We start from the raw sequence: 26,999 nt of genomic DNA on the forward strand, positions 1-26,999 counted from the left end.
AAAGATAGATAGATAGATAGATAGATAGATAGATAGATAGATAGATAGATAGATAGATAGATTTAAATAAATAAGTAGATAAATGGATAGATAAAGATGGATATAGATAGATATACAGAGATAGATAGATAGATAGATAGATAGATAGATAGATAGATAGATAGATAGATATAGTAGATATAGATAGAAGATAGATATTAGACAGAGATAGAGAGACAGACAGACAGACAGATAGATTTAAATAGATAAGTAGATAAATGGATAGATATGGATGGATGGATGGATGGATAGATAGATAGATAGATAGATAGATAGATAGATAGATAGATAGATAGATAGATAGATAGATACAGGAGAGACATTTAAATAGATAAGTAGATAAATGGATAGATAAAGATGGATAGATAGATATACAGAGATAGATAGATAGATAGATATAGTAGATATAGATAGAAGATAGATATTAGACAGAGATAGAGAAACAGACAGACAGACAGATAGATTTAAATAGATAAGTAGATAAATGGATAGATATGGATGGATGGATGGATGGATGGATAGATAGATAGATAGATAGATAGATAGATAGATAGATAGATAGATAGATAGATAGATACAGGAGAGACATTTAAATAGATAAGTAGATAAATGGATAGATAAAGATAGATATAGATAGATATACAGAGATAGATAGATAGATAGATAGATAGATAGATAGATAGATAGATAGATAGATATAGAGATATAGATAGAAGATAGATATTAGAGATAGAGAGACAGACAGACAGACAGATAGATTTAAATAGATAAGTAGATAAATGGATAGAGATAGATAGATAGATAGATAGATAGATACATTTAAATAGATAAGTAGATAAATGGATAGATAAAGATGGATATAGATAGATATACAGAGATAGATAGATAGATAGATAGATAGATAGATAGATAGATAGATAGATAGATAGATAGATAGATAGATAGATGATACAGGAGAGACATTTAAATAGATTAGATAAATGGATAGATATAGATAGATAGATAGATAGATAGATAGATAGATAGATAGATAGATAGAAAAGTAGATAGATATTAATCACAGTCCATTTTTGAAAAAAAAGATGGCTTTCCTCTTGAGATCACCCTTCTCCATGAGGACTAGAACCCCTTCTTCTCCCTCTCTTCCTCCTCCTCCTCCTTTCCTGCAACCCAGGGGTGGAGTTGGGGGAGAGCAGAATCCTGCAGCCTCCTGTTCAACAGGTGAAGATCAACACATGCACCTCAGTCCATTTTGGCTGGACTCCCAATCCAATCCAGAAGCATCCGGCCACTGCCAGAACTTGCGTGCCCAGGGCGGCACCCCTCCCTCACCAGCTCCCCCACCCCACCCGGATCGGTCGGTCGCCGCCTGGATGCCCTTTGCTTGGCTCCAGGACTGTCTGTTTGCCAGGAGGGAAGGGAGGGGCAGGTGCTGATGGGCTCAGTTTACCTTGGCGACCGTTGCTTAGGAGCCTGCCCCAGGTCGCCGGGCAACGGTTGCCAAGGAAGATTGTTGCCCTGGCCCAGCCAGGCCTCCCGTGAGCCAGGAGGCGGCTGCAGGCCAGCATGGCGTCCACTTCGGTGCTGGTCAACCGGGAGGAGACGGGAGGGGTGGCCACGGGCACCTACTCGTACTGCAGCCAGCCCCGGGCATTGCCCAACCGCCAGCGGTACCGGACGACCCTGGAGGCCAATGAGCTGTGAGTACCAGCCAGGCCAAGGGCAGCCCTGGAGGGTCTCCAGCCAGCAGGGAGGTCTCCAGTTGCCCCCAAGGCTCTCCAGATGGGAGGCAGGGAGGGTGGGGTGTTGCCCCCCCCCTCTGCGGGTAACGGCAATGCCCTGGCATTGCTCCTCCTGCTTTGATCTCTCTCCTCCCTCCCCCTACTCAGCTCCAGACAGGGGTCCCCAAATCCAAGGAGAAACCCACCCACCCCGTCCTCTTGGCTCTTGTCCCAGCCAAACTACACGCCCGGGAGTCTTCCGGGCACAGGTGTGGGGTCCAGCATCCCTTTGGAAGGTGGGAGATGCCCGCTCGCTCAAACCATTTGCAGCAAAGCAAAGACCCACGCCCCTTTCCAACACCCCGTTTCTCTCCCCCTTCCCCAAAGCCTAAAGAGCATCGAATGGTCCGGTTTGTATAGTTTCATCTCCTCTGTTAAGACCCCCCCTTGGGTTCTGGGTTCGATTTCAGAAAGGGCTCGGCCATCCCAAAAGTGGTTGAGTCCCAGGAACTGCCCTGGATGAGCCTAGACACACACACACACACGCACACAAAGCAGCATTTTCAGCACAGACCTTTTGCCTTCTTCCTGGAGCTGGGAGGGGGGGGGAGATGGGGCCAAAGTTCCCCCCACCCCACCCCAAGCTGACTTTGTCCCTAAGGCAGGACTCGAACTCAACGTCTGCCCGTTTCTAGGCTGGGTGTCTTAACCACGAGAGCAAACGGGCTTTCTTTGGCTGAAAATTATCTACCTGCAGGGGCACCACAGACCAACCAGAATTACTAACAGAATGATAGTTTTGGAAGGGACCTTGGAGGTCTTCTAGTCCAACCCCCTGCTCAAGCAGGAGACATCCCAGACAAATGGCTGCCTAGTCTCTTCTTAAAAACCTCCAGTGATGGAGCAACCCATGACGTCTGGTGGCAAGCCGTTCCGCTGGTTAATTGTCCTCGCTGTCAGGAAATTTCTCCTTAATTCCTGGTTGCTTCTCTCCTTGATTAGTTTCCATCCGTCACTTCTTATCCTGCCTTCAGGGGCTTTGGAGAATAGGTCAACCCCCACCTTCTTTGTGGCAGCCCCTCAAATATTAGAAAACTGCTATCATGTCACCCCTCTTAGCAAGCATCTTTTTCTGCTTTTACTTCACCCCAAAAAGCAGTCTTTTGCAACCTCAGCAACTTGGAAGAGGGATGGACTTCAACTCCCAGAATTCCCCAGCCTGTGTGCTGGCTGGAGAACTCTGGGAGCTGGAATAGAATAGAATAGAATAGAATAGAATAGAATAGAATATCTTTATTGTCATTGTGTAACTCACAATGAAAATAAGTGCTATCCACAGTGCACACTACACACACGTGACAACCACAAATAACAACATGCATTATATACACACATCCTTCATACTCTATTCACCCTTGCGCTGCCCCTAATATTGCACCTCAATGTCGCACTATCCTTCCTTCCTTCCTTCCTTCCTTCCTTCCTTCCTTCCTTCCTTGCTTCCTTCCTTCCTTCCTTCCCAAAGTATATGCAGTTCGTCCAAGTGGGGGGGGGGAGAGGGCAGCCAATAATCCTCTGGACGATGGTAATGACCCCCTGGAGCCCTTTCCTATCTGCTACTGTGCAGTTGGCAACCTACACACAAATGCAATGAGTTGGTGAAGTTGACAAACCCTGCCTTAAATGCTAAGACGTCAATCCGGGGTATTTTTCGCACCACTCCCCTTAAGCCCCATTTGTCTCTCTCCCAGTTGGCATCGTATGAGGTCCAACTCCTAGTAACTGATGTATTTCCTTGGATTTGGGCAGCCTTCTGGTGGTATATAAGTCTCATAAATAAATAAATAAATAAACACAAAGAAACTATTTTCCATCTCCTCGTTAACGTTGTCTTTCATTTCATTTATTTCAGGGAGGAGGAGCCCGTTCGCTATGCCAATCTCATGTACGAGCGGAGAGTGGTCCGTGGCAACACGTATGCCCTCCATGTGTTACCTTGGGTGGGTCCTTCTTCCCTAACATTTTTCTTTTAATCAGTTTTAAATTAGGCATGCTCAGAAGATAGAAAATGTTTGGAACAATCCCTTAAATATGAGCCAGCAGTGTGCTGCAGCAGCCAAAAAGGCCAACACAATGCTGGGCTGCATTAACAGAGGGATAGGATCAAGATCACGTGAAGTGTTAATACTACTTTACAAGGCCTTGGTAAGGCCACCCTTGGAATACTGTGTCCAGTTTTGGTCACCACGATGTAAAAAAGAGGTTGAGACTCTGGAAAGAGTGCAGAGAAGAGCAACAAAGAGGATCAGGGGACTGGAGGCTGAAACATATGAGGAACGGTTGCTGGAATTGGGTCTGTCTAGTTTAACGAAGAGAAGGACGAGGGGGGACATGATAGCAGTGTTCCAATATCTCAGGGGCTGCCCCAAAGAAGAGGGAGTCAAGCTATCCTCCAAGGCGCCTGAAGGCAGGACAAGAAGCAACGGGTGGAAACTCATCAAGGGGAGAAGCAACCTAGAACTAAGGAGAAACTTCCTAATAGTGAGAACAATTAACCAGGGGAACCACCTGCCTCCAGAAGCGGTGAATGCTCCAACACTGGAAGTTTTTAAGAAGAGACCGGACAGCCATTTGTCCGAAATGGAATAGGGTTTCCTGCCTGAGCAGGGGGTTGGACTCGATGACCTCCAAGGTCCCTTTCAACTTTATTATTATTATTATTATTATTATTATTATTATTACTACTACTACTACTACTACTACTACTACTACTACTATTATTATATGGAAGGGTGTTTCTAAACTGTGGTAACGCTAAGATGACAACTTTGATTTCATTGCTTTTTTACCCAAAGGTTCTTTTTTTTCCAGGAGACAACTGGACTTCTTTGTTTTTCCTTGAAGACGTTTCGCTTCTCATCCCAGAAGCTTCTTCCGCTCTGACTGGATGGTGGGGAAGGGAAGGACTGATACTCCTTGCAGACCGCTGGTCATTTGAATCCTTTGAGAGAGCTGTTGAGGCCACTTGGACCCTGAGGACACAGACAAACCTCCAAGTGGCCTCAACGACTCTCTAGAAGGCAAATGACCAGCTGTCTGCAAGGTGCATAAATCCTTCCCTACCATCCGGTAAGAGCCGAAGAAGCTTCTGGGATGAGAAGCGAAAGTCTTCAAAGAAAAAAACAAGGAAGTCCAATTGCCTTTTGCAAAAGCACCTTTAGAAAAAAGTGTGACTTGGATGACTGAGCATCTCCATCGACATTGACTTCTTAACCTTTGCACAAACGGCTGCTTTCTCTAGTTGTCGCCTCGTTGTTGCATGGAAGAGTGCTGGGGACCCCCCGCAAACTTTGCCTGGGCTGAGGGGATCCCCTATTTTAGGAAGGCTTTGAAATAAACCAGCCAAGGAGGCCTAAAGACCTTGGGGACTGGGGAATTCTGGGAGTTGAAATTCAGCCATTTTTTAAAAAAAAAAACCTGGTGGAAGTTATTGTCATAAAATGGGAACCAGGCGCTGTGCGCCTAATTGCTGCCAAAGGGTTATGCATTACAGTTAGTCCCCGACTTTAAAAAGCCCATTTAGTGACCGTTCAAAGTTACCACAGCGCTGAAAAAAGGGACTTGTGAACATTTTTCACACTTGCCCCCCTTTGCGGCATCCCCGCGGTCACGGGGTCAAAATGCAGACACTTGGCAACTGACCCATACTTATGATGGTTGTCGGTAAGTGGCAGACTCATCCATTTGCAACCAGGTGCCCACCAGATGTTTTAGATATTTAACATCCACTACTACCAGCCAAATCCTGTGGGGGGGGGTAAAAGATACCCCCACCCAATGCATGTGGCAGCTGTATTTTCTCAGCCCTAGGAGATCGCCCACTCCCCAAATGATAATCGCTTGAATTGCCCTTTTAATAAAATCTATGCCAACTTGAATTTTAACCCTGAATGGCAACAGGAGGAGGAATCAGACTGACACAGGTAAGTTCTCGACTTACCTCCAGGTTAGGAAACATCTTTGGAACTCCCCGAAACTTGACAACACGGTTGTGGGTTGGCTTTCCAGAGCAGTGAGCCCGACCCGCTGGAGCTGCAGCGGCAGCGTGAAGCCCATCGGAAGATGCTGGCGAGGCAGAGGGCGAAGGAGCAGCTGCGGACCAGGACTCCAGAACCCCTGGAGGGAAGACGCCACGTGGACGTGCAGACAGGTAAAGTAGAATTCAATCACATTTAGAGAAGAAAAAACAAATGTGCAGGTATAGTATAGGGCAGTGGTTCTCAACCTTTTTAATGCCGCGACCCCCGACCGGTCGTAAGTCAAGGACTACTCAACCGGTCGTAAGTCGAGGACTACTCAACGGGTGCAGCACCGTTTGCAGAATGGGACTTTTGGCGGGCTCAGCAGGGCAGAGACAGCCTGGACCATTCCTATTGGCTTTGGAAGGCCAATAGAATTAGACTCTATTCAAGAGAATCCATTCTATTGGCTTTCAAAAGCCAATTGAATAAAAGGGAGTAGCACAGCCAAGGAAAAGGGGGGGAAAATGGTGGACTGCGTTGTTTGGCGACCCCCGTGAAATGGTCGTTCGACCCCAAATGGGGTCCCGACCCACAGGTTGAGAACCACTGGTATAGGGGGTACCTTGCTCAATAGTAGTAACTGTGAGAGGGACCTCGGAGTCCTAGTAGACAATCACCTAAATATGAGCCAGCCGTGTGCTGCAGCTGCCAAAAAGGCCAACACAATGCTGGGCTGCATTAACAGAGGGATAGAATCAAGATCACGTGAAGTGTTAATACCACTTTACAAGGCCTTGGTAAGGCCACACTTGGAATCCTGCATCCAGTTTTGGTCACTGCGATGTAAAAAAGATGCTGAGACTCTAGAAAGAGTACAGAGAAGAGCAATAAAGATGATTAAGAGACTGGAGGCTAAAACATACAAAGAACGGTTGCTGGAATTGGGTATGTCTAGTTTAACGAAGAGAAGGACGAGGGGGGACAGGATAGCAGTGTTCCAGTATCTCACGGGCTGCCCCAAAGAAGAGGGAGTCAAGCTATTCTCCAAAGCGCCTGAAGGCAGGACAAGAAGCAATGGGTGGAAACTAATCAAGGAGAGAAGCAACCTAGAACTAAGGAGAAACTTCCTGACAGTGAGAACAATTAACCAGTGGAACAACCTGCCTCCAGAATCAGTGAATGCTCCAACACTGGAAGTTTTTAAGAAGAGACTGGACAACTATTTGTCTGAAATGGTCTAGGGTTTCCTGCCTGAGCAGGGGGTTGGAGCAGATGATCTCTAAGATCCATTCCAACTCTATTATTATTGTTGTTGTTGTTGTTTTAATCATTATTGTTATCATTATTATCTCCTTGTCCTCAGCATTGTGGGATGGGCAGCAAAGAAAGCTGTTGCTGATCATCTTTATCCTGCTTGAGAAGAATGGAAAGGTGTGTGTGTGTGTGTGTGCGTGTGTGCATGTGTGCACGCGCGCGCCATCCTCTTGCCATTCCCTCTTTTGGCATTCCTTCCTCTTCCTTCCCCACCCCAGCAAAAACTGGATGACGCAGCTCCCCCTCCGCAGGGCGCCTTCGTTTGTGATGGCCTGAGTTGTGATCCGCAAAAGAGCATCCACGCAAGTCAAACCTTGCCAATTATATATTCCCACTGCAATTTTTCCTGTGAAATTCCTCTGAGGCAGCAAAGTGTCTCAACAGAATAACAGAATAAGTCAAGGACTATCTGCAAAGAACAGAACAGAATAGAATTAGAACAGAACAGGACAGGACAGAATAGAATAGTTGGAAGGGACCTTGGAGGTCATCTAGTCCAACCCCCTGCTCAGGCAGGAAACCCTATACCGTTTCAGACAAATGGCTGTCCAGTCTCTTCTTAAAAACTTCAGTGTTGGAGCATTCACCGCTTCTGGAGGCAGGTTGTTCCACTGGTTAATTAATAATAATGATAATAAAGTTGGAAGGGACCTTGGAGGTCATTGAGTCCAACCCCCTACTCAAGCAGGAAACCCTATACCATTTCGGACAAATGGCTGTCCAGTCTCTTCTTAAAAACCTCCAGTGTTGGAGCATCCACCGCTTCTGGAGGCAGGTTGTTCCACTGGTTAATTGTTCTCACTGTCAGGAAGTTTCTCCTTAGTTCCAGGTTGCTTCTCTCCTTGATTAGTTTCCATCCATTGCTTCTTGTCCTGCCTTCAGCTGCTTTGCAGAATAGCTTGACACCCCCTCCTCTTTGCAGTGCCTGAACAGGAACGCATTTACGCTGAATGGGAAGGGCCAGGTGTAAGAGCTCTCCCAATGCAATTTCAGAATTGTACCTGGAGGAGCTGGCGGACCGTGTCATCGAGGTGGACGTGGAATGTCAGACGGATGCCTTTCTGGACCGCCCGGCCACCCCACTCTTCATCCCTGCGAAGACTGGCAGAGACGTGGCCACCCAGATATGGGAAGGAGAGGTACCCATTTCAGACAACTGCTGTCACACCGGCCACAACTTAAACCTCTACGTGGAAATGAGCCTTAGCTGCATTTGTTGAGGAAGGTGTAGTTCCGCGGTGGGATTCAGCCGGTTCCCACCACTTCGGCAGAACCGGTAGCTAATTTTTTTGTTGCCCAGGCCCAGAACGGACTTCCGGAAGCGGCATCCACACAGAGAATCGGTTGTTCACCTATTTGAATCCCACCACTGGTGTAGTTTATTAGAGGTATTGCAGTAATGCAAAGCCCGAACTATCCCTAAGTTCTAGTTTTGTCCCTCCAACCCCTCCCTCGCTGCCCACCGTACCGTAACCCATCGCGTCCATGCAAGATGTTTTCTTAACAGTCAGTCTGAGCTCAGCTTGGTATGCGGCTCCCTCCTTCTTCCAGCTGGGTGACCTTGAGGCAGCATCTCGAGCAGATTCAGCACTTACTTTCGGTTTCCCCAATCATCCATTCCCGCTCCATTCCCTCTCCCCACAGTTCATGGCAGTCTCTCACCGCATAATAGTAAAAGACAGCAAGCATAAGGTGGCACCTGACAACTGCACCCTCCAAAAAAAGCCAGGATGGGCCTTTGATGAAACCACCATTCTTGGCCCAGCCTAATTTTTGGATAGAGGAAGTTCAAGGGCATGTAGAAAACTAGCATGTCAAGGAAAAGGTAACCGTAGAGCTGTTTTCTTTAACGAGCTCCTTGTCGTTATGCAGAGATGTGCTGGACCAGTGTAACTCTGGCCAGAGCATATATTAGCTTCTGTATGTTAGAATGTTTGGCATTTAAAGGGTTAAACGCTGTTTCCTTAAGGTATGGCTGATGAGTAATGTAGTTCTAGCTGTTAGTTAATGTTATGTGGGAGGAGTTTCAAAGTTTACGACTGTACTTCCTGGCGTTATGCCTTTTGTATTATCTCTGCATGGCTCCGTGCCAACATGTGATTCTACACAGGACGGAGGAATTCACTATTTCTTTACTATTCCGGAACCATGAACTAAGATGCCTTGTAGTTTTGGTCCGGACAGCATAAACTCTATGGGGATGAACAATATCCTAATGATTCAGATATATCTTCTACAAAGTAAGTCTCTGCTAAGAATTCCTGGAAATAAATATTGTTTTAAAAATCATCCTCATTGAGTTTATGCTGTCCAGACCAAAACTACAAGGCATCTTAGTTCATGATTCCGGAATAAGAGATGATGCCAAAAGCAAAGGGGTAGTTCTCACCTCCAGTGGTAGAGAGTTCCACAGGGATGGGGCCACAGCAGAAAAGGTCCTTCTCCTTGAACCTGCCTGCTGAGATCCCTTAGGAAATAAATATAAATAATGAAATAATAAACAATTCCTTATTGATGACTGGTTGCCGATTGGCCTTCGACGCCTTCTGCAATCTCCTCTGCTGTCTTCCCCAGAAAGTCAGTGGGGAAGCCAGCAGGAAAGTTGGCCAGGGGAAGGGGCTTCGGATTTGAGGTCCATTCTCTCAGACCACCAAAGGATTCCCTCTCCCCTCCACGCAGAGAGGCTAAAATCTTCCCGTGCGCTGGAAGAACAGATCTCCAATCTAGCAAAATCACGAGCCAACCCCATTGTCCCAAAAGTGCTTTTTTTCCCAAATGGCAACTGGACTTTCGTGGGTTTTTTCTTTTTTCTTTGTAAACATTTCACTTCTCCTGCAAGAAGCTTCTTCAGTTCTGAATGAGAACTGAACTCAAGAAGCTTGTTGGATGAGAAGCAAAATGTTTTCAAAGAAAAAGAACAACAAGAAAGCCCAGTTGTTGTTGTTGTTAGTTGCGAAGTCGTGTCCGACCCATCACGACCCCATGGACAATGTTCCTCCAGGCCTTCCTATCCTCTACCATCTTCTGGAGTCCATTGAAGCTCAGGCCTCCTGCTTCAGTGACTCCATCCAGCCACCTCATTCTCTGTCGTCTCCTTCTTCTCTTGCCCTCCATCTTTCCCAGCATCAGGCCCTTCTCCAGTGAGTCCTTCCTTCTCATTAGGTGGCCAAAGTACTTGAGTTTCAACTTCAGGATCTGGCCTTCTAAAGAACAGTCAGGGTTGATCTCCTCTAGGACTGACCAGTTTGTTCGCCTTACAGTCCAGGGGACTCGCAGGAGTCTTCTCCAGCACCAGAGTTCAAAGGCCTCCATTCTTTGACGCTCAGCCTTTCTTATGGTCCAACTTTCACATTGCAACTGGGAAAACCATGGTCTGGACTATACACACTTTTGTTGGCAGGGTGATGTCTCTGTTTTTTACTATGCTGTCTAGATTTGCCATAGCTTTCCTCCCCAGGAGCAAGCGTCTTTTAATTTCTTGGCTGCAGTCCCCATCTGCGGTGATCGTGGAGCCCAGGAAGATAAAATCTGTCACTACCTCCATTTCTTCCCCATCTATTTTCCAGGAATTGAGAGGGCCGGATGCCATGATCTTGGTTTTCTTAATGTCCAGTTGCCATTTGGAAAAAAGTCTCACCTGGATGGCGGAGCATTGAGCAAATACTATTGTTCTCACATTCGTTGTCCCCTGTAAAATGGGGATGGGGCTTAAGTGTTGTGGGGAGGCCTGGGCCTTCTCCCCACCCCACCATGCCAGGAGGCCTAAGCCCCCTCCCCAGAAGCTCCACTTAAAGACCCATGCGGTCGCTTAATAACTGCAACTGGAAAAGCCACGATTGCAATCGTTGCGCGAAGGAATCCCAAGACCGCTTTTTGCTCAATGACGAGATTCTGGTCGTAAATGGAAGATTAACTATACCTGCTTTCCATTGTGTTTTTAGACAGCCTAATGGGGAAGACGATTCTCTGGAGATTTTTGCAGAAACTTTTTTTTGGGGGGGGGGAATTTTTGCAGAAAACGATCCCCAGAAGTCTCCCCTCCATCGAATAAATTTTCCCCGCTTCCGGTTTGTTTTCCCTCCCGCAGCTTTTCAATTTTGATATCGAAGTCAAGCCCATGCTTGAGGTTTTGGTGGGCAAAACGATTGAGCAGGCTTTGCTGGAGGTGATGGAAGAAGAGGAACTGGCCAATCTGCGGGCGCACCAGTACGCCTTCCTTGAAATGCGGGCGGCGGAACTCGCTGAGGTCCAGCGCCTTGAAGAGCAGGAGAGGAGACACCGAGAAGAAAAGGTACACACGGGCCGGGGAGAAAGAGAGCAGAGTCTTTTTACAGGCAGTCCTCGACTCACAGCAGCTTAGTGACCGTTCCCGGTTACGACGGGACTTGCACCCATTTCTCACACCTACGACCGTCGCAGCAGCCTCCAGATCACGTGATCAAAGTTCAGGAGCTCGGCAATCGACTCGTGTTTAGGACGGTTGCAGTGTTCTGGGATCACGTGACCTTCTGACCAGGAAGCCAAATTTACTGAATAACCGTGTCACTAACTTCACAGCTGCAGTGATTCATTTAACGACCGTCGGAAGCGAGGTGGTAAAATGGGGCAAAACTCACTTGACAAGTGTCTCACTTAGTAACACCCATTTTGGGCTCAGCTGTAGCCATTAAGAGAAATATCTGGAATTTGGGAGAGCAGGAAAATGCTATTATGGATCAGAAGATTCCCATGGGAAGGATTTCAGGCCGATCCTGGGTGGGATCAGGGCCTAAAGCAGGGGCAGGCAACCTGGGCTCTTTTATGACTCGTGGACTTCAACTCCCAGAATTCCTGAGCCAGCATGGGGGAAACTTTGGCCCCTTCATGACTCGTGGACTTCAACTCCCAGAATTCCTGAGCCAACATGGGGGAACTATGGCCCCCTCATGACTCTTGGACTTCAGCTCCCAGAATTCCTGAGCCAGCATGGGGGAACTATGGCCCCCACATGACTTGTGGACTTCAACTCCCAGAATTCCTGAGCCAGCATGGGGGAACTATGGCCCCCTCATGACTCGTGGACTTCAACTCCCAGAATTCCTCAGCCAGCATGGGGGGAACTATGGCCCCTTCATGACTCGTGGACTTCAACTCCCAGAATTCCTCAGCCAGCATGGGGGGAACTATGGCCCCTTCATGACTCGTGGACTTCAACTCCCAGAATTCCTCAGCCAGCATGGGGGAACTGTGGCCCCCTCATGACTCGTGGACTTCAACTCCCAGAATTCCTCAGCCAGCATGGGGGGAACTATGGCCCCTTCATGACTCGTGGACTTCAACTCCCAGAATTCCTCAGCCAGCATGGGGGGAACTATGGCCCCTTCATGACTCGTGGACTTCAACTCCCAGAATTCCTCAGCCAGCATGGGGGGAACTATGGCCCCTTCATGACTCGTGGACTTCAACTCCCAGAATTCCTCAGCCAGCATGGGGGGAACTATGGGCCCTTCATGACTCGTGGACTTCAACTCCCAGAATTCCTCAGCCAGCATGGGGGGAACTATGGGCCCTTCATGACTCATGGACTTCAACTCCCAGAATTCCTGAGCCAGCCTGGCTCAGTATGGAAACCTCTCCCTTTCCCCTCAGCATGGCTGGCTCAGGAATTCTGGGAGTTGAGGTCCACGATTCATAAAAGAGCCAAGGTTGCCTAACCCTGGCCTAAAGGGGCAGCACTTCCCCTCCCCACTCCCACTGCTAGTTCTCGGTTTGACGGTCAGTGCCGGTCATCTCTTGACCCAAACTGGTCCTTGGCAGTTGGTGGAAGTGCCAACTTGCAAAGCTTACAGGAAGTCGAGGTGGAGCTATTTTTCTAATCAGTACGTGGAACCTCCATCCTTAGGAGCAATCCACAGCAGTTTCTGGGAGGGGGGAAAAAGAAGCAAAGCAAAGGGCACCCCTTTTACAGCCCTTGGTGGTTGCCGCTTTGCCTTATGAAAGCAGCCGTCTCTCCATCGTCAATAAGGCTGTGTGGTGCTTAGGATCCCAACACTGCAAGTGAGGCTAGGAATGTGCGCCCCACACCCACCAGCGAGCCCCTTTTTCCCACTTTCCCAGTCACCCAACTGTAGGAAGGATGCGGCTGCTTTAAGGTGTTTCTTCTTCTTCTTCTTCTTCTTCTTCTTCTTCTCCTCCTCCTCCTCCTCCTTCTTCTTCTTCTTCCTCTTCCTCTTCCTCTTCTTCCTCTTCCTCTTCCTCTTCCTCTTCCTCTTCTTCTTCTTCTTCTTCTTCTTCTTCTTCTCCATCTCCATCTCCATCTCCTTCTTCTCTCCTCCCCCTCCTTCTCCTTCTCCTCCCCCTCCTTCTCCTTCTCTCTCTCCTTCTCCCTCTCCTCCCTCTCCTCCTTTCTCCTCCTCCTCCTCCTCCCCCCATTTCTGGTGTTGCTATGTAAGAGACTGGCAAACTCCACTGCATCTTTCAGGGGCTGGAATCCAAGCCCCCCTGTGGCTGGTGCTGCAAGGCAGCTCTTCTCAAAAGCCTATCAGGAGGTCTTGACCCTCTCCACACTCAGGACGCTTCCTGATGTTCGAACACAAGTGCCACCGGGTTCCTCCGAGGATCTGTGTTTCTCAGCTTTTGGACGTACGGACTTCATCTCTTAGACTTCCCCAGCCAGCAAGGAAGCCGAGGTGGCGCAGCAGTTAGAGTGCAAGTACTGCAGGCCACTTTAGCTGACTGTGTTCAGCAGGTCAGCGGTTCAAATCTCACCGGCTCAAGGTTGACTCCGCCTTCCATCCTTCCGGGGTAGGTCAAATGAGGACCCAGATTCTTGGGGGCAACGTAAATATATACAGACATTGCTTATTGGTGTACACCGCTTAGAGAGTGCTTGCCCTTAAAGCGGTATATAAGTCTCATAAATAAATAAATAACTCTGGGAGTGGAAGTCCAGATGCCTGAAAGGTACCAAGCTTGAGAAACATTGCTCCAGACTGGATCGCAATCCGGAGAACGTTGCCCCTGGTACGCCAGGAACTTCCGTTGAGCAGGGCCAGCGTAGATAGGAAGCCGACCAGGGGATGCCTTGGGAAGGGGCCTGGAATGCCAGCCCCTCCCCCTTTCAAGGTCTGGGAATGAGCCGAGGTGGCGCAGCAGTTAGAGTGCAAGTACTGCAGGCCACTTTAGCTGACTGTGTTCAGCAGGTCAGCGGTTCAAATCTCACCGGCTCAAGGTTGACTCAGCCTTCCATCCTTCCGGGGTAGGTCAAATGAGGACCCAGATTGTTGGGGGCAACGTAAATATATATATATATACATTGCTTACTGATGTACACCGCTTAGAGAGTGCTCGCACTTAAAGCGGTATATAAGTCTCATAAATAAATAAATAAATGACAGAGGGGAGACGTTAAACATGGAAACAGGGAAGAACGCCTCCGGAGTGGTCAGTTCTAGTCCAAGGGGAGTCAGCTGGCAAGGGCAGGAATGGCTGAAGAGCCAGTTGGACACCGCGAGGGAGCGGCGGCTGCACCATCCATCTCCTTTCCTCTGCAGGAACGCCGTAAAAAGCAGCAGATGGAAATCCTGCAGAAGGAGAAAGAAACGGCAGAGAAGATCGCCGCTCGCACCTTCGCCCAGCGCTATCTTTCAGATCTCATCCCGTCCGTCTTCGGCAGCCTTCGGGACAGTGGATACTTCTACGATCCGGTGGAAAGAGGTGCTGGGGAGGGGGGGGGAGAGGGTTCCTTGGGTCAGTGCTGGGAATTGGCTACCTGACTGTAGAATTGGAAAAGGCCCAGCTTGAAGTCTTTTGTGCTTTGACATCTTGATTTAATCCCCAATGCTAGCACAGGCGGAGGGACCGGTCAGTTTCAACCTTTTCCTTTCGCAGAATTCAAAATTGTCTCATTTCTCCATCTGTAAATTCAGTTCATCCCATTCCTACGAGTGTTTTTTGTTTGTTTTTTTAAGGAAAAAGCTTGCACTAGGAAAGTCTGCCAGGGGGTGGTGGTCAAAAAAGTCAAGTGTCAGCTATCTCACTAGCAGACCTCAAGGCGTTTAAGTCCCATCAGGTTAAAACTTTATTGGGTACAGCATTTCAGAACTGAAGAAGCAAAGCCAGCTCTGAGTTTTCCCACGTGAAGCGAGCTTAGTTAAAAAATAGATTCCCACCCACCAGGTATTCACATTGTCCAGTCGTACTGTTTCTTTTGTTATGGGAACACTTCACTTCTCCATCAAGCACCTGCGGCAATGGCCTTGAAGTGGGGCAGGCTCTCACGGTCCGTGAACGGCTTTCTTGCAAATTCCATTCCCTCCGTTTTCTACCCCTACCCCCTTTTCTATGGCAAAATGATGACACTAGCAGGCATCGTAGCAATTCAGTCTGGACCTCAAGATTTTGTTTATTTTATTTATTAAATTTATAGGCCTTCCACCTTGCCTAGTGTTAAATTGGAAACTGAAGTAAGATCCCACAACCAAGAGGTTACATAGAACCCCCCCCCCATTTCTGCACCATTCTGGGCCAGTTGAATTTCCTGACAGTGAGAACAATTAACCAGTGGAACGACTTGCCACCAGACGTTGTGGGTGCTCCAACACTGGAGGGTTTTAAGAAGAGGCTGAAATGTGGCAGGGTCTCCCGCTTGAGCAGGGGGTTGGACTAGAACAGTGGTTCTCAACCTTTTTAATGCCGCGACCCCCAACTGGTCGTAAGTCGAGCACTACTCAACCGGTCATAAGTCGAGGACTACTCAACGGGTGCAGCCCCGTTTGCAGAATGGGAATTTTGGCGGGTTCAGCAGGGCAGAGACAGCCTGGACAATTCCTATTGGCTTTTGAAAGCCAATAGAATTAGACTCTATTCAAGAGAGTCTATTCTATTGGCTTCCAAAAGCCAATAGAATAAAAGGGAGTAGCACAGCTAAGGAAAAGGGGTAAAAAAATGGCAGACTGCGTTGTTTGGCGACCCCCGTGAAATGGTCGTTCGACCCCAAATGGGGTCCCGACCCACAGGTTGAGAACCACTGGACTAGAACAACGGTCCCCAATCTTTGTGGCTTGGTGGCCCAGCTGGGGGGGGGAGGGAGAGGGGAACCAGGCCACTTAGGCAGCAGGCCGGCGTGCACATGCATGCGCAACTCAACTTGTGTGAGCAGCAGGCCAGCATGCATGCAACACATACCCCCAGCTCGACTGCAAGTTGAGCTGTGCATACGTGCACGCCAGCCAGCGGCCCGGTTGCAAATAGCCCACAGCCTGCTAGTGCGCTGCACCCCGCGGGTTGGGGGACCTCTGGATTAAATCAGTGGAACCTCTGTTCCACTGATTAATTGTTCTCACTGTCAGGAACTAAGGAGAAACTTCCTGACAGTGAGGACAATTAACCAATGGAACAGCCTGCCTCCAGAAGCAGTAAATGCTCCAACACTGGAAGTTTTTCAGAAGAGACTGGACAGCCATTGGTCCGAAATGGTGTAGGGTTTCCTGCCTGAGCAGGGGGTTGGACTAGATGACCTCCAAGGTCCCTTCCAACTTTACTACTATTACTATTACTAAAAGATCTCCAAGGTCCCTTCCAGTCTGTGATTCTGTTATTCTGCAGAGTCTGCTTTGTCCTTATGTGGCAATTGGTGATGGGGGAGTGGGGATGGATGGCAGAGGATTGGTGACATCCCTGTACACATTACATCACAACAGGGGTAACTTCATCACAGCTGTTGCTGGAGGGGTTGAGCTCCTTGGTGGTCTGTGGGTCAATGGAGGATGTGCTCCTGGCTACTTTCCTTCGTGAACAGAGGCAAGCTCAATTGAGAATAGCCAAGAGTCCGTGAAGGCCTTTTGTTTCGCTTATTTGCAGGGGTTCTCAACCTTGGCAACTTTAAGACGTGTGGACTTCAACTCCCAGAATTCCTCAGCCAGCAAAGCTGGCTGAGGAATTCTGGGAGTTGAAGTCCACACGTCTTAAAGTTGCCAAGGTTGAGAACCCCTGGTTTATTGCAATAAGCGGGGAGAGAAGTTATCAAAACTTGGTTCTCTCCAAAGTTCCAACCCAAAATATTCCCTTCTTTTATACGACTCTGCCCCGGCCGCCATAGCCTTCCTTGTTCCCCATTGGCTGAGGCACTGTGAGGTTACACGCTTCCCGACCGCTTCCTGCATATTTCCTGCTACCTTCCTTAAACATGCTTCACATGTACATTAATAATATAAGCTATTAGACATATTCAATTGCTTGTTTTGAGTTCTGGGGATATTTTACAGCTCCTTAGAACAATAGGTTCTTTCCTGTGTTTCAGTTTAATCTGCCTTTCCAGTTATCCCATTCAGCTAATTTTCCCTGGCTAGCCATATAATAGTAGTAGTAGTAGTAGTAGTAGTAGTAGTAGTAGTAGTAGTAATAATAATAATAATAATAATAATAATAATAATAATAAAAAGTTGGAAGGGACCTTGGAGGTCATCTAGTCCAACCCCTTGCTCAGGCAGGAAACCCTATACCATTTTGGACAAATGGCTGTCCAGTCTCTTCTTAAAAACTTCCAGTGTTGGAGCATTTACTGCTTCTGGAGGCAGGCTGTTCCACTGGTTAATTGTTCTCACCGTCAGGAAGTTTCTCCTTAGTTCCAGGTTGCTTCTCTCCTTGATCAGTTTCCACCATTGCTTCTTGTCCTGCCTTCAGGTGCTTTGGAGAATAGCTTGACTCCCTCTTCTTTGGGGCAGCCCCTGAGATACTGGAAGACTGCTATCCTGTCCCCCCTCGTCCTTCTCTTCATTAGACTAGACATCCCCAATTCCAGCAACCGTTCCTTATATGTTTTAGCCTCCAGTCCCCTAATCATCTTTGTTGCTCTTCTCTGTACTCTTTCTAGAGTCTCAACCTCTTTTTTACATCGTGGTGACCCAAACTGGTTGCCGTATTCCAAGTGTGGCTGTTTTTTTACAGCCTGTGTTCTTCCTTTTCCCACTCTGGCTCATTTTTGCCTACGTGTCTATCTTACATCCTCCCTTTATGCTACCATTTCCTGGTTCCCTATTGCAGTTTCTTGGACAGGTTTGTTTCTCCACTCAGTGAGGTTTCCCCTCCACAGCAGATTCAGTTTTAAATTTTGAAGACCTTTCATTCACTTCTATCAGGCGGGCACCATACCGGCCAGGGATGATGGGCCTTGCAATGGTGACACCTGCTTTTTTACCTCCCCCCCCCCCCAGACATCGAGACGGGCTTCATCCCATGGATAATGGGCAAGATGGAGAGGCTGCTGGAGAGAAGGTCCCTTGGACGAATCATTGCTGACAGTAAGTGAGAGTACGGTCTCCCAACCATTGGGCTGTGAGGGGCCGTCACATGTTGTCCAAAGAAGACAAGGACCCTCTCCCTTAACTGACTCAGTAAATACAGTGTTGGGCTGGGCTGGGCCCCCACCCCCACCCCTAGCCCAGCCTTGGCAGTGCATCGCCTGATCTTTGGGCAGGAGGAGGTAGCTGGCACCGGGTTGCTCCAGAGTCAGCTGCCCCCTGACAAACGCCCCCTCCCAGGCCAAAGAGGGCCAAGCCGAGACTGCAGAGGGGGCACAGAAACCCTCATTTGCAGCAAAATCTGGTTTGCGCCAGCTGCTAAGCCACGATCGGACAGCTTGACGCTTAAGGAGCTGGTCCAGGCTGAGCAGGTTGTGAGAATGGAGCCAATGGTGACTTCTCTGTGGCTTAGCAAAACGTGTCCAGCCCCTTAAGGCAGGGCTTTTCAATCTTTTCACCCATTGTGCCACTTTTAGGATGTGGCAACATCCGAGGACCACCCATCACCAAGTAAGGTGTCAAAAACCTGATGACCCCCCCCAAAAAGGAAAAAAGCGATGAAGTACAGGTAGTCCTCGACTTACAACAGTCAGCTTAGTGACAGTTCGAAGTTACAATGGCACTGAAAAAAGTGCCCCCCAAGCCACAGCCGAGCAAGATGCCTGCCTGCCCGCCCGGCCGTGCTCTTCCTCCTGTCCGAGGTTTTCATTGTTGTGAGCATTTCTGTTGAGGATTGGCAGCAGGGGTGGGGTGGGGGGTGTTTGGTTTTTATTTCCCTCCCCCCCCCCCCCCGTCTGCTGGGTGGTTGCAGCAGGTTTGGGTCACTTCACATGACCCTGGGACACTGTGACCGTCATAAATATGAATCAGTTGCCAAGCATCTGAATGTAAATCACAAGACCCTGGAGAGGCTGCAACATTCCAGCTGATTGGCGCTTCTTCTGGGCTCAGCAGAAGCCCCAGGATCAGTGCTGCTTTCCAGCTGATTGGCGCTTCTTCTGGGCTCAGCAGAAGCCCCAGGATCAGTGCCGCTTTCCAGCTGATTGGCGCTTCTTCTGGGCTCAGCAGAAGCCCCAGGATCAGTACTGCTTTTCAGCTGATTGGCTGGGCTCAGCAGAAGCCCCAGGATCAGTGCTGCTTTCCAGCTGATTGGCGCTTCTTCTGGGCTCAGCAGAAGCCCCAGGATCAGTGCCGCTTTCCAGCTGATTGGCGCTTCTTCTGGGCTCAGCAGAAGCCCCAGGATCAGTACTGCTTTCCAGCTGATTGGCGCTTCTTCTGGGCTCAGCAGAAGCCCCAGGATCAGTGCTGCTTTCCAACTGGAGCTTGGCACTGATCCTGGTGCTTCCACTGAGCCCTGACAGCCCTCAAGAAGCGCCAATCAGCTGGAAAGCAGCATTGATCCTGGCGCTTCCGCTGAGCCCTGACAGCCCTGCAGCTCCAGCCGTCTCTCGCTCAGGCTTGTGCGGTGCTGCCCCCGGTTCAGCTCATTCCCCTCCCGTGCTACCCCTTTTCTAGGATGGTCGTGTACCACCTGCCAAGTGCCCATGGACCACAGGGGGTACCCATACCACTGGTTGAAAAGCCCTGGACTAGAAGGAGAATCTTTTAAGTTGAAGGCTGACCACCAGGTTATTAACTGATCAACTGAAGCGATTCATTTAGCAGCGGCGGCAAAAAAGGTCGTAAAATGGGGCAAAACCCGCTTAACGACCGTCTGACAGCCACAGAAATTTGGGGCTCATTTGTGGACGTAAGTCGAGGACTACCTGTACACACATGCAGTCACCGTTTCCACTGCCCAAGGCCTCTTACTCCCCCTTGCTCCCCCCTGACCCCTCTAGGGCTCCAGTATGGGAGAGAGTCCCCTACTTGCTCCATGGCGAAGTGACTGCCTTAGGACAGTGTTTCCCAAACTTGACAATTTTAAGGCATGTGGACTTCAACTCCCAGAATTCCACAGCCAGCGTTGCTGGCTGTGGAATTCTGGGAGTTGAAGTCCACATGCCTTAAAATTGTCAAGTTTGGGAAACACTGCCTTAGGAGATGGGGAGGGGTCGTGGTTGGTTACGGCCATCCCCAAAGTCCCTGCAGGATCTCGTGAAGGGATTTCAGAAATACCTCATAGTTTATCTCTTTATTTATTTATTAATTAATAATAAGAGCCCCGATGTGGTGCACTGGCTAGAATGCAGCGTTGCAGGCAAACTCTGCGTTCCACAGCCAGCAGTTCGATCCTCTCATCGGCTCGAGGTCGACTCAGCCTTCCGCCCTTCCGAGGTCGGTAAAATGAGGACCCAGATGGTTGGGGGCAAATAGGCTGACACAGAAGATGCTGTGAAGCAGAACAGAGAGGTATATAAGCCTAAGTGCTAGTGCTAAGTGTGAAGGGAGGGAAGGAAGGAAGGAAGGAAGGAAGGAAGGAAGGAAGGAAGGAAGGAAGGAAGGAAGGAAGGAAGGAAGGAAGGAAGAAAGGAAGGCAGGCAGTGAGAGGGAGGGAGGGAGGGAGGGAGGGAGGGAGGAGCTGGGAATGAGAAGGAAGGAAGGAAGGAAGGAAGGAAGGAAGGAAGGAAGGAAGGAAGGAAGGAAGGAAGGGCAGTAAGAGGGAGGGAGGGAAGAGCTGGGAATGAGAAGGAAGGAAAGGAAGGAAGGAAGGAAGAAAGGGAGGGAGGGAAGGAAGGAAGGAAGGAAGGAAGGAAGGAAGGAAGGAAGGAAGGAAGGAAGGAAGGAAGGAAGGCAGGCAGTGAGAGGGAGGGAGGGAGGGAGGGAGGGAGGGAGGAGCTGGGAATGAGAAGGAAGGAAGGAAGGAAGGAAGGAAGGAAGAGGAAGGAAGGAAGGAAGGAAGGAAAGGGCAGTAAGAGGGAGGGAGGGAAGAGCTGGGAATGAGAAGGAAGGAAAGGAAGGAAGGAAGGAAGAAAGGGAGGGAGGGGAAGGAAGGAAGGAAGGAAGGAAGGAAGGGAAGGGCAGTGAGAGGGAGGGAGGGAAGAACTGGGAATGAGAAGGAAGGAAGGAAGGAAGGAAGGAAGGAAGGAAGGAAGGAAGGAAGGAAGGAAGGGAGGGAGGAAGGAAGGGAGGAAGGGCAGTGAGAGGGAGGGAGGGAAGAGCTGGGAATGAGAAGGAAGGAAAGGAAGGAAGGAAGGAAGAAAGGAGGGAGGGAAGGAAGGAAGGAAGGAAGGAAGGAAGGAAGGAAGGAAGGAAGGAAGGAAGGAAGGAAGGAAGGAAGGGCAGTGAGAGGGAGGGAGGGAAGAACTGGGAATGAGAAGGAAGGAAAGGAAGGAAGGAAGGAAGGAAGGAAGGAAGGAAGGAAGGAAGGGCCTTGGTGGTGCAGTGGTTAGAATGCAGCATCACAGGCTAAACTCTGCTCACTGCCAGCAGTTCGATCCTCTCACCGGCTCAAGGTTGACTCAGCCTTCTGTCCTTCCCAGGTCGGTAAAATGAGGACCCAGATGGTTGGGGGCTCATAGACTGACTCGGTAAACCGCTTAGAGAGGGCGGTGAAGCCCTCTAAAGCGGTCTATAAGTGCCCTTGCTGCTGCTATTGCTTCTCAGCCCAACCTCACCCCTCCTCTAGGTTTAATTCAACACGTGGTGCAAATGAGGCTGCAGGCCTTCGAAGAGGGCGCTTGGCCTGAACCGCCCGAAGCTCCCCAGCTGACTGACCTGGAAGTGGAGGAGCTGGAGGCCGCTGCCTCCCTGCTGATCGAGCCCTCGGGCCCGCTGGGGGCTCCTGACCAGCCCGAAGACACAGGCCAGGCCGAGCCTGCGGTGAGCCAGGCGGACGGTCCTGGTGAAGCCAAAACCTCAGAACCGCTGCAAGCGCCAAGCCAGCCAGAAGACGATCAAGGCCAAGCTGAGCAGCCAGACGGCGCTCTGGGGTCCGAGCCCCAGTGAATCTGGTGAGCCTCTGAAATAGAAATGAGCCCCTGGGGATGGGGGGGGCGGAATCCTAAAGGTCAAGACGGCGTCCACAGCCGTGCCGTTGAAGGCTCACTGCCTCCGATCAGAATAACAGCATCAACCAAAGGGAGCTTGGAGGTCTTCTAGTCCAACCCCCTGCTCAAATAGGAGTTGAAAAAAAAAAACAACAGTGCAAAGAAGAGCAACTCAGATGATTAAGGGCCTGGAGACAAAAACAAAAACAAAAAAGCCATAGGAAGAACGGATTTGACCAGTCTAGAGAAAAGAAGGACGTGGGGGGACAGGATAGCAGCCTTCCAGTATCTCAGGGGCTGCCCCAAAGAAGAGGGAGTCAAGCTATTCTGCAAAGCGCCGGAAGGCAGGACAAGAAGCAACAGGTGGAAACTAACCAAGGAGAGAAACAACCTAGAACTAAGGAGAAACTTCCTGACAGGGAGAACAATTAGCCGGTGGAACTCCTTGCCTCCAGAAGCCGTGAATGCTCCAACACTGGAAGTCTTTAAGAAATGACTGGACTTTTTAAGAAAAAGTTTTAATTCAGACTGGACACCTATCTGAAAGGGTACAGGATCTCCTGCTTGAGCAGAGGGTGGACTAGCTGACCTCCAAGGTCCCTTCCAGCTGTATTCCGATTGAAGGATGTAACCCTATCCCGTTCTAGACAAACGGCTGTCCAATCTCTCCTGACCACGTGCCGTGATAAGGAACAACACATACCTGGATGGGAATTTCCCAAATTTTGTTGGCCGGGTATTGAAGACCCCCTCCCCCCCCCACACACACACACACTCCGTCCCCATCAAATGCCCCTGGTTTCCCAGGCTCCTAGCAAATGGAGCTCTCTTTGCAGAGAAGATTGCCTCCAGTTGTATTGTCTCTGCCACATTAAAAAAGGTGTTGAGACTTTTTAAAAAAGAGTGGAGGGAAGAGCTACAAAGATAAGAGGCTGTACTATAGAAGAATGGATGCTTAAAGTATCAAATTTAGCAGAAATGGCTAAGATTTCTGCTTATTTGAAGGATCACTCACAAGAAAGATAACATTTCGGTCTGGAGAAGATGGGTAGATTATATTCAGAATAAATATGGGACTAAAAAGTTCCATCTAGACCAGTGTTTCCCAAACTTGACCATTTTAAGGCATGTGAACTTCAACTCCCAGAATTCCACAGCCAGCCATGCTGGCTGTGGAATTCTGGGAGTTGAAGTCCACATGCCTTAAAATGGTCAAGGTTGAGAAACACTGATCTAGTTTATGAGGAAATTTTAGAGTATTATTATTACTAATAGTTTATTATGGTGGAATTTGTATTAGTTTTATTAGTAGTAGTAGTATTGTTTAACAATTTGGATATTGTATTGTTTAATAATTAGGATATTATCTTGTTTATATTATTATGTTTATTTTTCATTTGTTTATCTTTATGTTAAAGGGGAGTTAAAGCGCATTATGGACTTGTTTATTTATATAGTTGGTTAATGTTAGTTAGAGTATGATTATTGTATTTGTAACGCTGTACTCAGCTCTGGGAAGTGGGGGAGGGAGAGGGGGGGTTTAGGGTGGGTGGGTTTTGGGGTGTATACTGTAACTTTTATAAAACTTTTCAATAAAAAAAAAAAAGATAAGAGGCTGGAGGCCAAAACATATGAGGAACAGTTGCAGGAATCAGGACCTGCAATCTATTGAAAAGAAGGACGAGGGGGGACATGATAGCGGTCTTCCAATATCTGAGGGGCTGCCCCAAAAAAGAGGGGGGTCAACCAATTGTGGCAAGGTTCTAATACATTTATATAAACTGTGTTAGAGATGTTGTCTATGGAGATTCTCAGTCATCCAAGTCACCGTTGTCCCAAAGATGCTTTTTCACGAGGTAACTGGACTTTCTTATTATTCTTTGAAGATGTTTCACTTCTCATCCAAAAAGCTTCTTCAGCTCTGGCTGGACGGTGGGGAAGGGAAGGATTTATACCCCTTGCAGACAGCTGGTCATTTGCCTCCTTTTAGAAGAGTGTTGAGGCCATTTGGAGGTTTATCTGTGTCCTCGGGGTCACCTGAGTGGTGCAAAGGACTGCGGAGCCCTGTTGGAACTGGGGAGAGGACTGTGTTGTAGACTGGAGATAGATGATGCTGTATCCATAAATGCTTGACACAACAGAGGAGAACCAACCCATCGGGACAAAAGTCAGCAGTCCATCTGCATTTAAAAGACAAAGGCTGCTCTTTTGAAGACAGCAAAGTCCACATTTTGGACAGAGAGGACCGGTGGCTTGAAAGAGGGGTCAAAGAGGCCATCTAGGTCAAATTTGAACAGCCCTCTCTCAACAGAGGGGGAGGGATACAACCTCATCTATCTCCAGTCTACAACACAGTCTTTTCGGCAGTTCCAAGAAGGCTCCACACCCATTTGCACCACTCAGGTGACTCTGAGGACACAGACAAACCTCCAGGTGGCCTCAACGACTTCTAAAGGAAGGCAAATGACCAGCAGTCTGCAAGGAGTATAAATCCTTCCCAACCATCCAATCAGAGCTGAAGAAGCTTCTCGGATGAGAAGCGAAACATCTTCCAAGAAAAACAAAGAAAGTCCAGTTGCCTCGTGAAAAAGTATTTTTGGGATAAGTAAGACCTTGATGGCTGAGAATCTCCATAGATGTTCTGTTATTCTGTTAGTCCGGCTCACAGCTTTGGAAAAAGAGAAAATATCTGTCTCGACCACTAGATGTCACTAGCAGCCCAGGGAAACCAAAAACGGATCTTCCAAGATCTTGCTGTTTTTTGCTATAGCTGAGGGCAGGTGTTGTAAATTAGTCTCTTCCTATAGGTGCCCAACCTGGCGCCCTCAGCAAGGCTTGATGGGTGTGACTCTCCCATGCATCTTTGGGGGAGAAGGTGTGTTAGGACTGCAATGGTTGCTATCAGCTCAAAGCACCCAAGATCTGGGATAGGAAGAAATTTCCAGCCCCTGCCCCCCAAACTGCAGATAGTTTTTAACCCACTGCTCCCATGGGGTTTGCTTAGGTCAGGAGTAGGCAAGCTTGGCTCTTTTATGACTGGTGGACTTCAACTCCCAGAATTCCTCAGCCAGCATGGGGGAACTATGGCTCCCTCATGACTGGTGGTCTTCAACTCCCAGAATTCCTCAGCCAGCATGGGGGAACTATGGCCCCCTCATGACTCGTGGACTTCAACTCCCAGAATTCCTGAGCCACCATGGGGGAACTATGGCCTCTTCATACTTGTGGACTTCAACTCCCAGAATTCCTCAGCCAGCATGGCTCAGCTTGGAAACCTCTCCCTTTCCCCTCAGCGTGGCTGGCTCAGGAATTCTGGGAGTTGAAGTCCACGAGTCATAAAAGAGCCAAGATGGCCTACCCCTGGCTTAGGTGAATCTGGGGAGCCCTCAATCTTTGGGAATGCTGTTCCTTCCCGCCCACTCCACGTCTTTCCATGCCTTGCTTAGCCACCATCATGCCCCTTACGGAACCGAGGCAAACCCAGTTTGCTCCCGGTCTAACGGACCAATTTGCACCCAGAACGAAATCGATTCTTCTCCATTGGTAAACCAGAACGAAAGCAAATTTGTGGTGCCGTTGAAGTCCTCTGAGCTCGGGGATGGGTTCAGAGACGTTTCATGACCCAACCAGGTAGCAGCATTGGTGAGAGGAACACGATCTGCACTGCGCTGATGTCACCTAGTTGAGATGTCCAGATCAGGCTGAGAGTAGAATAGAATAACAAAGTTGGAAGGACCTCCAAGGTCCCTTCCAACCTTACTACTATTACTATTACTATTACTAACCCCCTGCTCGGGCAGGAGACCATATCTCATTTCAGACAAATGGCTGTCCAGTCTCTTCTTAAAAACTTCCAGTGTTGGAGCATTCACCGCTTCTGGAGGCAGGTGGTTCCACTGGTTAATTGTTCTCACTGTCAGGAAGTTTCTCCTTAGTTCCAGGTTGCTTCTCTCCTTGATGAGTTTCCATCCGTTGCTTCTTGTCCTGCCTTCAGGGACTTTGGAGAATAGCTTGACTCCCTCTTCTTTGGGGGAGCCCCCGAGATACTGGAAGACTGCTATCATGTCCCCCCTCATCCTTCTCTTCGTTAAACTGGACATCCCCAATTCCAGCAATCTTTCCTTAGATATTTTAGCCTCCAGTCCCCTAATCGTCTTTGTTGCTGTTCTCTGTACTCTTTCTAGAGTCTCAGCATCTTTTTTACATCGTGGTGACCAAAACTAGATGCTGTATTCCAAGTGTGGCCTTACCAAGGCATTGAAGAGTGGTATTAATACTTCACGTGATCTTGATTCTATCCCTCTGTTAATGCAGCCCAGCACTGTGTTGGCCTTTTTGGCAGCTGCAGCACACTGCCGGTAACGATCAAATATTTTTGCTTATGTCTTTTCAGGAAATGGCGAAAGAAAACCCCGGCTAAACAGGCCTTTGCAAACTGGCAGATTATTGAATCTATTTTACTATGGTGGGCAAAGTAATAAATGGGAAGCTATAGGGGTTTCTCCCCGCCCCCAAATATCCATATGCTTATTAGCCCCAGCAAAATGAAGCCTGTCTCAGCTTCCTTTCAATGGTTCTCTTTTAACTCTACATGTGTCTTTATTGCAGAAAATGCTTCCTCCTCAATTTAAAACGTTTGTGGACCTAGGCCAGGGGTAGGCAACCTTGGCTCTTTTATGACTCGTGGACTTCAAC

At 48.7% G+C, this 26,999-nt stretch overlaps 1 protein-coding gene across 1 annotated transcript; it reads left to right on the forward strand.

Annotated features, from left to right (window-relative positions):
• Window positions 1-1,461: 1,461 nt before the first annotated feature.
• On the forward strand, window positions 1,462-26,999 carry LOC120313817 (radial spoke head protein 3 homolog B-like). The gene is made up of 9 exons (XM_039356094.1): window positions 1,462-1,739; window positions 3,673-3,760; window positions 5,829-5,970; window positions 8,090-8,235; window positions 11,184-11,387; window positions 14,629-14,791; window positions 18,289-18,375; window positions 21,944-22,268; window positions 26,698-26,999. Exons 1-8 carry the CDS (start codon window positions 1,606-1,608, stop codon window positions 22,261-22,263), a joined length of 1,284 nt encoding a protein of 427 aa, XP_039212028.1. The 5' UTR covers window positions 1,462-1,605; the 3' UTR covers window positions 22,264-22,268; window positions 26,698-26,999.

This window comes from Crotalus tigris, unplaced genomic scaffold (assembly GCF_016545835.1).
Source record: "Crotalus tigris isolate CLP2741 ecotype Arizona unplaced genomic scaffold, ASM1654583v1 scf7180000018785.583249, whole genome shotgun sequence".
NCBI lineage: Eukaryota > Metazoa > Chordata > Lepidosauria > Squamata > Viperidae > Crotalus > Crotalus tigris.

Coding starts and splice junctions, on each gene's coding strand:
- LOC120313817 (XM_039356094.1), top strand. CDS start 1,606: ATGGCGTCCACTTCGGTGCTGGTCAACCGGGAGGAGACGGGAGGGGTG. Junction 8,236..11,183: donor CCCAGATATGGGAAGGAGAG/GTACCCATTTCA, acceptor TCCCTCCCGCAG/CTTTTCAATTTTGATATCGA. Junction 11,388..14,628: donor GGAGACACCGAGAAGAAAAG/GTACACACGGGC, acceptor TTTCCTCTGCAG/GAACGCCGTAAAAAGCAGCA.